The following is a 10,766-nucleotide window of genomic DNA, read 5'->3' on the forward strand; positions in this document are numbered from 1 at the left end:
TGTGGAGAGAGGGGCGGCGGCCGGGCGAGGCCTCGCTGTGGGGCGTTTCCACACGCACCCGGCGGCCGGTCTGCGAGCCGGGGGCTGTGGAGCCCGTGAGGGGCTGCAGCTTAGTGCCTGTCGGCTGCCAGGGGACCAACCGCAGACCTGTCGGAGGGCGCGAAGGGAATATGGCAAAGTCTGTAGGGCCAGAGAGGCTCTGGAGAGTGCTGCCGGGCTTGCAACAGCCGCGGTGTCCCTCCTCCTCGCTTTATTCATCTGGTTTTGTCCGTTTTTGTTTCTGGTGGGCCCAGAAAGCGGTGGCTGACTCTGGCCGCCTACCCCTTTGCTATAACCTTCCTTTGACTTTGCGGGGACCAGGATTAAATCTTTTGTGGGACAAAACGCCCAGTCTGGGCTGAGGCTCCTTGTGTGCCGATGAACAATTTGCCTTTCTTCTCCCTTCCATCATTTATTTCCCTTCCCAATTTATTTCCTAAGCATCCAAGAACACCCACCAGCTGACACCTGCGCGGTCGGGGGCTGGAGCTGGGAGGTTACAGAGCACCGCTGGGCCATGGGGCAGGGGTTGGGGGGGGGCTCTCGCCGTCCCCCCAGCTCCACACACACGGCGACCTGTGCTCAGCCCGGCGTGTGCGAGGGACAGGCACGAGAGCCAGCCGGTTCGGGAGCTGGGGCCTTGATCCGCCCCTCATAAAACAGCCCTGGCACAGCTCCGTCCTCCAAAGTCTGCGAAACGCTTGAGAAGTTTTGGGTGCTGTGGCTGGAGAAATGCAGAGGATGAAAGGCGCAGGGCTGGCACGCCATGTGGGGACGGACAACCCCGTTACCACCCCTGATTAGTTACAGCTTCACAGCCGGGCTGCATGAACGGCACTGCGGCGCTCTCAGCCTGCTGCCCTTGCAAAGGAAAGTACCCCAGGTGGGTTTAAAGGTGGTCGGATCCGCCACCGTTGCCCTGGGTTTGCAGCAAGCTACGAGTGCAATTAATGCAGCTCAGATGATGAGTTGTAACATGTCATAAATGATTGCCCGCCGGGGGGTAGCCGTAGCCTGAAACCACGTCTCTCCTGCTGTACGTCTGCAGCACAAGGCTGTGTTGGAGTGATCTCCTTAAACTGTTGGTGATTTCCTCCAGCCCCAGGGAGCTGTAAAAATCATCCCATCAAAAAGCAATAAGGGAAAACTGCTTGGCTTGGGCAGCGCTGCAGCTACATCCGACGGCGACTGGCCCTTGGCTTGGGGGTGGACGCCGCTGAGAAAGGAGCTGGGAAAACCGGCTGCCCCGAAGCAAGGACCTTTCCTCCGCTCTTTCCTCTCGCTTGAAGCACCCCAGGGCCCGTCCGGCATGTGGGGTTTGCCCGGTCACCCGGCCCCGGGGGTAATTCTCCTCCTGAATTGAGGGCTGAGCAGTCTGGCAGCACAGAGCTTAACACTGATTTCTGTGCGCTCTGCAGGCAGGCAGACACAGTTTTTGGTTGGGTTGGTTTTGGTTTTTTTTTTTTAGGTTTTTGGTTGGGTTGGTTTTTGGGTTTTTTTTTAGTTTAACTGTTTTTCCAAGAGAGAACGCGTGTCTCGGCGCGGTAGGCTGACCCTGGGCAGAAGCAGGGCTGTCTGCACGCCGTGCGCGGGCTGACAATTATTGTGTGAAAATTTCCAAAAATACAACGTGCGATGCCTCGGAGGGGCAACCGGAGCAGCTCTTGGTGGCTCCTGCATGGAAAGCTCAACACCAGGAGAAGGCGACGCGGCCCCATGCACGAGGTGCAAAGTTTGCATTTGCACGTGCAGGAGCATCCACCTGGTGGGTTCATCCCAACGAGATCCTGCACCCATGAACGGGGGCACAAAGAGGCTTTGGGGGTTGGTTGCTCTGCTCAAAGCCGCAGGAAGGGGCAGGCAAGGCGGCTTGTGGGCAGGAAAGGTCATGAGAAATAAAACCAGCAAAGCTCATCATGGGACCAGTCTGGCCCAAATCCTGCCCACAAATTCCTCCCGGTGCTCCCTGTTTGGCTTCCTGCAATGCCAGACCCGGCTTCTGCCCCTTTCTGATCCTCAGCTTCGTGTGAGGAAGCTGAGGGTGGGGAAATAGCATTTATAGAGAATAAAACAGCACAGCTCTCGAGGTGACTTCGATTTGCTCTTGTCTCTCTCTGTTTCAGAGCAGGGTCCACCGCTCCCAGCCTATAAATCCTGATCCCAGAGGAGGCAATTGTATTTATTTAAATACATATGTATTTGCCCTGCATTCATTTCCTTTCCCAAGTGACTGGTGACATGAAGAATTGTAATAGCAGAATGTATTTTTAAGGCATTCCCTGCAGATTTCTGCAAGGGAATCCAATTCCTCGGTGACTTTCACTTGCCACAAAGGCAGAAGACCTCAGGAGCACTGGTAATAGGCAGGGTGGGTTTTTTAATCTACCTTTTTAATGAGCTCCATCCATCTCTCTGATTAGATTAATCTCATTTATTTTAGCCAAGCCACCTAGCTGAAATCCCAACAGAGGAAATAGGGACTTTGAGTCTTTCAGGGTGAGTGCTTGAGTGTCAGGCAGCAAACTCCATGGGGACATTTCCAATTTGCCCTTTTATCGCCTCGGAAATTTGTAACCCCGACAATCACGTTGGAGAGGGACCGTCCGAGCTGCAAACCTGCCTGCATCACCGACAGTGTGGACAACGTGCTGCAGAGAGCCTGTGCATCTCCCCTCTGCCCCGTTTCGAGCAACTCCCCCAAGAGGGCAAAACCAGCCCGGTGGGGAGGGCTCAGCTTCCCAAAAAACCTTCTGTCTTCTCAGCAGGAGCAGGACAGAGAGAGCTCCGTGGATGGAGCATCCTCGCCAGCGGGATGGCCGCGCTTTTGCAAACCCACCGGCACGACCCCGCCGGGCGCAGCGAGGCGGCGGCGGGTGGGGAGGGCCCGCTTGTTCAAACAGAAATACTTTCAGCGCGCCCCAGCCGATGGAAGGGGAAATGGATTTTTTGTTTAAAAGATGGCGTTGTTGTTTCAAGCCTGACGAATGTGAAAGTCCCCATTTAAAGGAGTCGAACCGGCAGTGAAATTGGTCACTGTTTGCACACCCACGCGCCAACGGAGGCAGCCGAAAGCAAACTTCCTGGTGTATCCTGATCCAAATCACCTGGGAGCGAAGCTTAGCGAGCACAGTGCACCAAGCTGTGAGCAGCCGAGCTGCGAGCAGCCGCCCAGCCGCGGAAGGCTCTCTTTGCAAAAAAGCAAACCCTGTCCCAACGGGAGAGGCAAAGCCCAGTTGGTGTTACAGCCCCCCGCTTCCAAAAAATGAGGGAATTTGGAGCCTACAAGCTACAGCTTTGGCTCTGTTAGAAATTCTCCTTCTAGGAGGAAGGCGATCAGGGCGGAGGGCAGAAAGCATTAGCAGGTGTTTTGGGAGGGTGTGGAGGGGAGAGCTGGGGGAGCCAGGAGTTTTCCTCTGCCCCGTCAGCCAGGAAAGCTATTTTGGCAGGAGCTCCTGGGGCACCAGACAAGGTCAGGATTGTTTCTGTGCTGGATGCTGGTGTAACTGTGTGAGCAGGCAGCTGGATCCTGAGGAGCTCACGGCTTCCCTGCAGGCGAATGAGGTGGTGGTGTCCGCCTTGTCCAGGTGAGAGGATGTCTTGGTGTCAGGTCTGCCACAGCCCCTGATTTTGGTTTGGGAGTCCTTCGGAGAGGCGAGTGTCTGCTGCGGTGATGGCTCTGGTGTGGGTGTGCAAGGTGTGTACGTGCCCGTAACACACCACATGCTTCACCAATGACTACAGCATCTATTAATTCCCTCCTCCTAAGCTGGTGCGTGAACTTTTCCATGAGACATCCCATATGCATGAGCTGGCTGTTGCCACCTTGGCCACGGCGCACGTGTCCGAGCCGTGGGGACTGGCCACTTTGAGCAAACCATCACCTGTCCTGCCCAGCCTCCTGTGGCCAGCGCCCCATCTCCGGGCATTTCAGACCGATCCCGTCATCCGCATACTTAGGGGATGGGTTCGTGCTGGGTAAACTGAGGCTTGGAGGGGTTTGGCTCGTGGTCACGTAGGCAGCCTGGCCGGAGCCCAGGCGTCGTGGCCGGGAGACGTGCGTGGAGCCGGGGAGGTGCTCATCGTGCCGTCTCGCCCCGTCGGACACCCCCAGACCCAGAATCAGTTTTGGGCTCCGTGTGCAAAGCGCCGGTTCGCTGCTGGTGCCGCTGACTCTGGGTAATCTTCATATTTGCTGACTTTACTTAATTATCGCTTGGTGGAGAGCTCGGCTCTGGCGAAGCTGCGGTACGGGGAGGCCCAAACCACACACAGCGCTCGGGGAGGGATTTTGATCCAAAAAAAAAAAAATCAAAGGTGTTTTTGGCTTAATGCGGTTTATCTAAATTGCTTTATGTTCGTTAATCTGGATTAACACAAATGCTCTTGGAACTGCTGGCTGGGGAAGGGTTTGCTCAGCTATTCCAACAAGGACAGACTTTTCCAAAAATGAAAAGTTTGAGCTGGGGGAGAAAAAAAAAAAAAGCCAGGTCCTGTGTGGACTGGGGGGGGGGAAGCCAGGTCCTGTGTGGCATTGAGTACGTGCGAGCCCTGCAAACAGAGCAAGGCTGTTCTCATCCCCGCTGCCCAAATCCGTGGGGTGCCTTCGAGGGTCATCCTTGGCACCTGCACACCCTAATGACTGAGCAGCTTCCCCCGCTGCCGGCAGAGGATTAATCCCCTCGTTCTCTCCGGGGCGATGCGAACCCCTTTTTTGGCTGGCGTGCCAAAGCGGTTGGCACGATTAGTTAGTGAACTTCAAGGTAAATTGGAGGTCAAGCCCAGATTTGAAGGTGGTGGTGGGCGCGAGCGTGACCCAGGGAGCCATGTGATGTGGGCGACGTCCTGGAGAAGCAGGTGATCTCCCCGTCCTCTCCTTTCCCCAGGGCTGGGATTAGGAGAGATTTTACAGCTGAGTGGCCGGCCTCATGTTAAGATTCGGTTTGCAATGGCTCAGCCCCCCTGGCCCCTCCTCAGGAAGGACCTTTTAGGTCTTTTATGGCCGTTTTGCATGTCAGCAGGGCAGTTCATGCCTGCCGGGGACCTGTCCCTGGGAGGGATCACCCCTTTGCATCCGTAGGGACTTCCCACCTTCAGAACAGGCAGAGAAACACCCAGTGTGGAAATTGGGACTCATGGAAGAGGATCGCAGAGCCCAGCGATCTGGAGATCGGAGATCTGGAGATCTGGAGAGGGTTGTCTCATGCTTGTGCATTCTCCTGGGATCTGGGTGCACTTTCTTGCCCTGTGGGACTCACGGAAGAGGATCGCAGAGCCCAGCGCTTTGGAGAGGGTTGTCTCATGCTTGTGCATTCTCCTGGGATCTGGGTGCACTTTCTTGCCCTGCAAAAGGCTTCTTGTGCGGCCTCAGGCAGGTCCTTGCACTTCGGAACTCGGTTCCGCCCATGTAATGGGGAGGGCAACCCTTTCCACCAGCTGCCTGTGATCAAGGATGCTCCGGTGCCACGGGGAGGGCGCCGGGGACCGGTCGGGGACTGACGGATCAGCTCCACGAAGGACCCAGCTCCAGCTCTCAGCAGCCACAAGCAGCAGCAGGAAAGCAAAGCGCTCCTGCCGAGCTGAAATGGAAGTTGTAAGCGCGACCTGGGCGCTGCCCAAAAACCAGGGGACTCCCTCCTCCCCCTGCCCCAGCGCAAACAGCAGATTAACAATTTATTTGACATGTTGCGGCTGGTTAGTTTCTTCGCCCGCTCCCCTGATCAGAGGGAATAAATGTTGCAGTGTGCAATAATGTTCATTTCAGGTGAGGGTAAATATAGAAAGGAAAACCTGCTGAGAGCAAGCCATTTATTTCTGCGTTTGGAAGCCTCTGCTCATAAACAGTCAGTCATACCCATTTGGAAAATCCCAGCGTGGTTTTCTTGGCCATCCTAGAAGAACGTTTACTTTCCTGTAGGTTAAGAAGTTTGTTTTAAATTAAAAAAAATAATAATGGCATCTCACTTCCAGCTGCCCTCGGGTGTTTAGGGCTTGTTGACACACTAAGGCCGCTCTGTTCTCGTGCAAAACTGGTCTGGTGCAGGATCACGGAGGAGATCCTGCAGGGCTTTCCCGGCTGGCGGTGCTGGGGGAACCTTGTTCTTTGGGTTTCCTTGTTCCCCTGCTTGTGCTGGGCTTGGGATTTTGTCAGACCTTCCAGCCATGTGCGGGGTTAAAACATCCAACTTTTGGGGGTGCTGGTGGGTGAGGATGCAGGGAGGTGCTTGGGGGGGGATCTTGAGAGCCCCATGGCTCGGGAGCTGTGCTCGGGAGGGACGAACCTGCCGTGCTGAGCTCACGCTGGACCAGAAAACCTCCGAGGGTTTTTGGGAGAGCGTGCCAAAGACAACAGGACGGTGCGGGCTGCAAGGAGCATCCATCAAACAAGCCAACAGCCAGGGTAAGCCCGTGCCCTGCTGCTGCTGCAGCTTAGGAGAGACACCCCAAAACAGCATCCTAGAAGGGGGCTGAGGAAGGTGGGGACCCCCCATCTCGGCCCGGCTCTGCGCCCCTCCTCTATCCCGAAAGCGGCACCGAGGAACCGTGCGGGAGAGAGCGAAGCGGCCAGCTTGAATTGGACGGCTGCCCCGCGTTGGCTCTCCGTGGCTGGCACTGGCCGAGCGGGAGCTAGCTCCCGGCTCTGAAGTTTTCTGCAGTCAATAAGGGTCTCTCCGTGTTTTCCGACAGGCTTTGGATTTGGCTCGGGTTTGCCTTGGTTTCCGAAGGCAAGAGGCAGTTAAGTCTCTTGGAAGAATGAATTAATTAGCAAATGCCTTTGGTCAGGTCAGTGCCCTCGAGCAGTGTGCTTCGTCCTTTAAAGCAATGCTTCTGCACCCAGGTAAGCTGCTCCGAAAGGCTTACATTACCCTTAGTATTTTAAGAGCTATACATACATCATCCCGGAGGAACCCTTTTTAAAAAAAAAAGGGAGAAAAAAAGCCTCCCCCAAAACGCGGTGTTGACTCTAACGGTGGCATTTGTGTAAGCAACAAAATATTGACGCAGTTGGCTGGGGTCTGGCTGGGGCTTCTGGAAATAAACTGCTGCCTTGTTAAATTGTAGATGGAAATGCAAGTGGGAAAATGACTGACATCTTACACAAGGCGGGCAAATAAAATCGCCGCTTTACTACAGCGTGAAAAAACTCGGGAATTAATAGGGCTCCTTCTGCTCGGGGGTGTTGGATTTATCCCCGAGTAAGATTCATAAACTATTTTAAGGAGAGAAGTGCTACTTTTAAACACGCGCGTCTGGGTCCTGGAGTTAAAGTGGTGTCACTGGTGCCGAGTTAACCCTTGCCTTCTCGCGGCGTGCCGGCCCCAGGAGTAACGGCAGGCAGAGCAGGCAGCCCCGTTCTTGGCAGATAGCGCTCTCGCCGAATATATAGACGTATCAACACCTGATAAATGCCATGAGTTTATTTTTGAAGGGTATTAAGTACAATGTGTTCCAACAGCTTATGTCACAAATGCATTTCAGGCCTCAACCTGAACTCTGAGCTTGATTTTACCTGTGTGGGACATAAAATGCATTTAAAATAAAACACCTGCTCCAAAGCCATGCCGGGGATGGAGTTGAAGCAGACGCACAGAGCGTTGCTGAATCCATCTGGGGTGTGATCCAGCGCACCCCGAAAGACTTCAGCAGCTGTAAGAGCTATTATTGGGGTATCTTCTATGGGAAATGTGATTTAGAGTGATATATCACTTTCCTTTCTACCCAAAGCCCCTTCCATCTCCACCCACATCCTGACGATCTGCCAGCTGATGTACACATGCTTGTTGAAAAGCAGGACGAGATAAAAGCCGTATGGAGCGTGCAGCAAGTCTGCCGGCGGCACAGGGTCCGACTCACCAGCAGCAACGACACCGGTGTAATTATACATGCTCCAGTACGATTTCCCAGTAATTATTCTGGAATAAAAGCCTGCCTATTTCTGTAAGAGCTTATGTCACTTGGAAAGCTGTTATAAATTCAGCTGGAAAAAGGGACCCTTATTCTGGGATAAGTGTGGTTAGTGGTTAGCTGGGAACGGGGCTATTCCTGGCGCTGCCATCGACCTTCCCGGTGACGCCGGCTAAGTCACCTCACCTCAGCATGTGTCACCTTCTCCTGCTGCAAACCGGGAATTACAAACAAGGGCCTTCTCCGCAGGCAGAGTTTTGGGAAGCTCTGTGACACTGGAAAAAAGGTGTCACAGGGTGACAGGCAGTCATTTAGTGGGACTCGGTGCTTTTTTACCCCCCTCGGAGGCATCTTGATAAAATTGTAGGTTGGGGAAATGAGGGATGTAGCCGGGAGCTGGCGATGGGGACTGGCTGAGTCGCCGGAGCCTGGGCCGTTGGCGTATTACTGGGAATACAGTGTTTTCCTCTCCAATTTTAAAAATAGTCTATTCTGTTCTGAGTTTTAGACCACACCCCTCGCTAGGGCATCGAAATGTCTCGGCTGCCGTTTTCTCGAGCCAGCTCTTTCCGCGTGCAGTGTCGGGGTACAGCACCAGCATCGATCACCCCAACTGCCAGGTGCTCTGGATGCAGCGATGAGGTCGGGTCCTGCCCCGGACCGGCAGCGTTGTGCCTTTGGCCCTCGTGCACTGGAGGGGAAGAGAAATCTCCCGATTCGCAGCATTGTGGCCTCTTCCTCCTCCAGCATCTCTGCCTGATTCAATAGCTGGTTCTGTGATCCCTAAGATCCTTTACGGGAGTTTTGCTTCTGCCTGTTCCTTCGCAGCAGCTTCTTGTGCAGCCTCAGAAACCCCTTTTGGCTCCAGCGTCACGCAAATGTGCACGGTCAGAGCTGAAGATGCGGCTCGTTCACAGCATATGGCACTAAATTCATGCTAGAGATGGGGAGGTCTAGTTTCAAAATGTTTGGTTTTTATTTTCATTTGCACAGACAGTGCAGGGTGGCTCACAAGCCAGAATTTGTCCGCTTTGCTGACGCGGGCGCTGCCCATGGAGCGGATGGACCAATGTGCTGGTGCCGAGAGACGAAGGCAGAGTCTGCCTCGGCGCGTTCCCGCAACCTCCATCCCTGCGCGAGCGCCGGAGCGGGGCTCACCGCTGCTCTGAATTGGGTTTTTTTCATTTGCACAGATAGTGCAGGGTGGCTCACAAGCCAGAATTTGTCCGCTTTGCTGACGCGGGCGCTGCCCATGGAGCGGATGGACCAATGTGCTGGTGCCGAGAGACGAAGGCAGAGTCTGCCTCGGCGCGTTCCCGCAACCTCCATCCCTGCGCGAGCGCCGGAGCGGGGCTCACCGCTGCTCTGAATTGGGCTCCAGCCAAGGAGGCAGAGGGGAAAAAGCTTTTTACAGCCCATTAGTGCTCCCCAGAGCCGTTCAGCCCCTCTCGTAATAAAAGTGGTGGAAGCCACAGAAACATTAAGGCTGGTCTGCAGAAGATGCCAGCCCGGCTCCATGTCCCTTCCCAGTGACTTTGCCGGAGCCGCTGACCCTCCTGGCAGCCCCAGCTGCTGGAAGTCCCTCCGGGAACGCAGTAACAAGCTGGCGAGGGCTGATCCCCCGTCCGTCCCGAGCTCCCCTGGCAAAATGTGCATGGGAGGGTTCCAAGTGCAAATGTGTGTGTGCTAATGGGAAATGAATTGCCTCTTGCCCCGAAGCCTTGCAGCTTGAGGAAAACAACACAGGGTCTAGGAATGACCTCATATCGCCTCCCAGGGAATGTTTTGCCAGATGAAGGGGGGAGAGGCAGCATCAAGACAGCACAATGTATGTATCTCTCTCCCTGTGTAAACATCCCTGTAGCTGCAGAAGCCTCTTAAAACCCCGAATGAGAGGAGAACAGCTGCTTTGATCTGTGGATGTGGTTGTTATTTTCTAAGTGCGGATCCATTCTTTTTTTAATTTTGCTTCAAATTGAAAAAATGCCTGTTGTGATCTTTTGCTTTTATTTCTTGGCCAGGGACCGGAGCAGGGTGCAGTAAATTTTCATTACTCCCCATGTAACCGTTTCAGCATGGTCGACAATTCCTCGCCGGCTCTTCAGCGCCGCAGCACAATGGACCAAAACTTCTGGCCCTACGTGAAGCCAAAGCAAATGGATTTTGCCCAGAAGTGCACGACGGGGAGTGAAGGCAGCAGGGAGGAGAGCCCTGCCACCTCCTTCCCTGCCCAAAAAACGCACACGCACGTGTGCACACACAGCTCGGGCTGGCAGGGTTGTCCTGATGCCTTTGAAGGGCTCCGGAGAGGGCTCCCAGGGATGGATCCGTGCCAGCCCCGCACCGCGGCAGCAGGAGCTGGTAAGGAGCCATCGGGGCCGAAGCACCAGGCTGTCTTGCAGGCGATTTAAGTGTGATTCATGGCCCTCCCTCCAGACTCCCTGTGTGATCTCGGGAATCTCCATCTGCCTGACTTTTGCCATCTGTGTGCCGGGCAGGGGGACGGCCCTGCACTCGGAGGGGCACCGCGGCGTGCGCAGCCCTGGGACCTCCATCGGCCCTTCTTCTGCTCAACCAGGCAGCATGCTTTTGGAAGAAAGCAAGATTATATATTTTTTTTAGGGAGTTTCTGAACATCAGCACCTTACCCCAAACCCCCTGCTTTGCCGTGGTGCTTTGCAACTCCGTTGGAGGAGAGAGACATAGGGAGCGGAGGGGCTGAACTCTGTGGCGTGAGCGATGCTGCCGTCAGCCAAGGACCTGCCTTCAAAGGTGAGGTCCACCCCCCAGTGCAAGGCAATGGTTTAACTGGGAGCACTTGGCCG

At 54.8% G+C, this 10,766-nt stretch overlaps 1 protein-coding gene across 1 annotated transcript in view; it reads right to left on the minus strand.

Moving 5' to 3' along the window:
* TCP11 (t-complex 11) overlaps positions 1 to 7,921 on the minus strand; it is an 18,298-nt gene extending 10,377 nt beyond the window's left edge. Inside the window, exon 1 of the mRNA XM_009272947.1 lies at positions 7,756 to 7,921. Within this exon, the coding sequence (XP_009271222.1) occupies positions 7,756 to 7,921 (166 nt within the window). The remainder of the gene's footprint in view (positions 1 to 7,755) is intronic.
* Between the last annotated feature and the right edge of the window lie 2,845 nt (positions 7,922 to 10,766).

The sequence above is a fragment of the Aptenodytes forsteri genome, unplaced genomic scaffold (genome assembly GCF_000699145.1).
Source record: "Aptenodytes forsteri isolate BGI_AS27 unplaced genomic scaffold, ASM69914v1 Scaffold142, whole genome shotgun sequence".
Lineage (NCBI taxonomy): Eukaryota > Metazoa > Chordata > Aves > Sphenisciformes > Spheniscidae > Aptenodytes > Aptenodytes forsteri.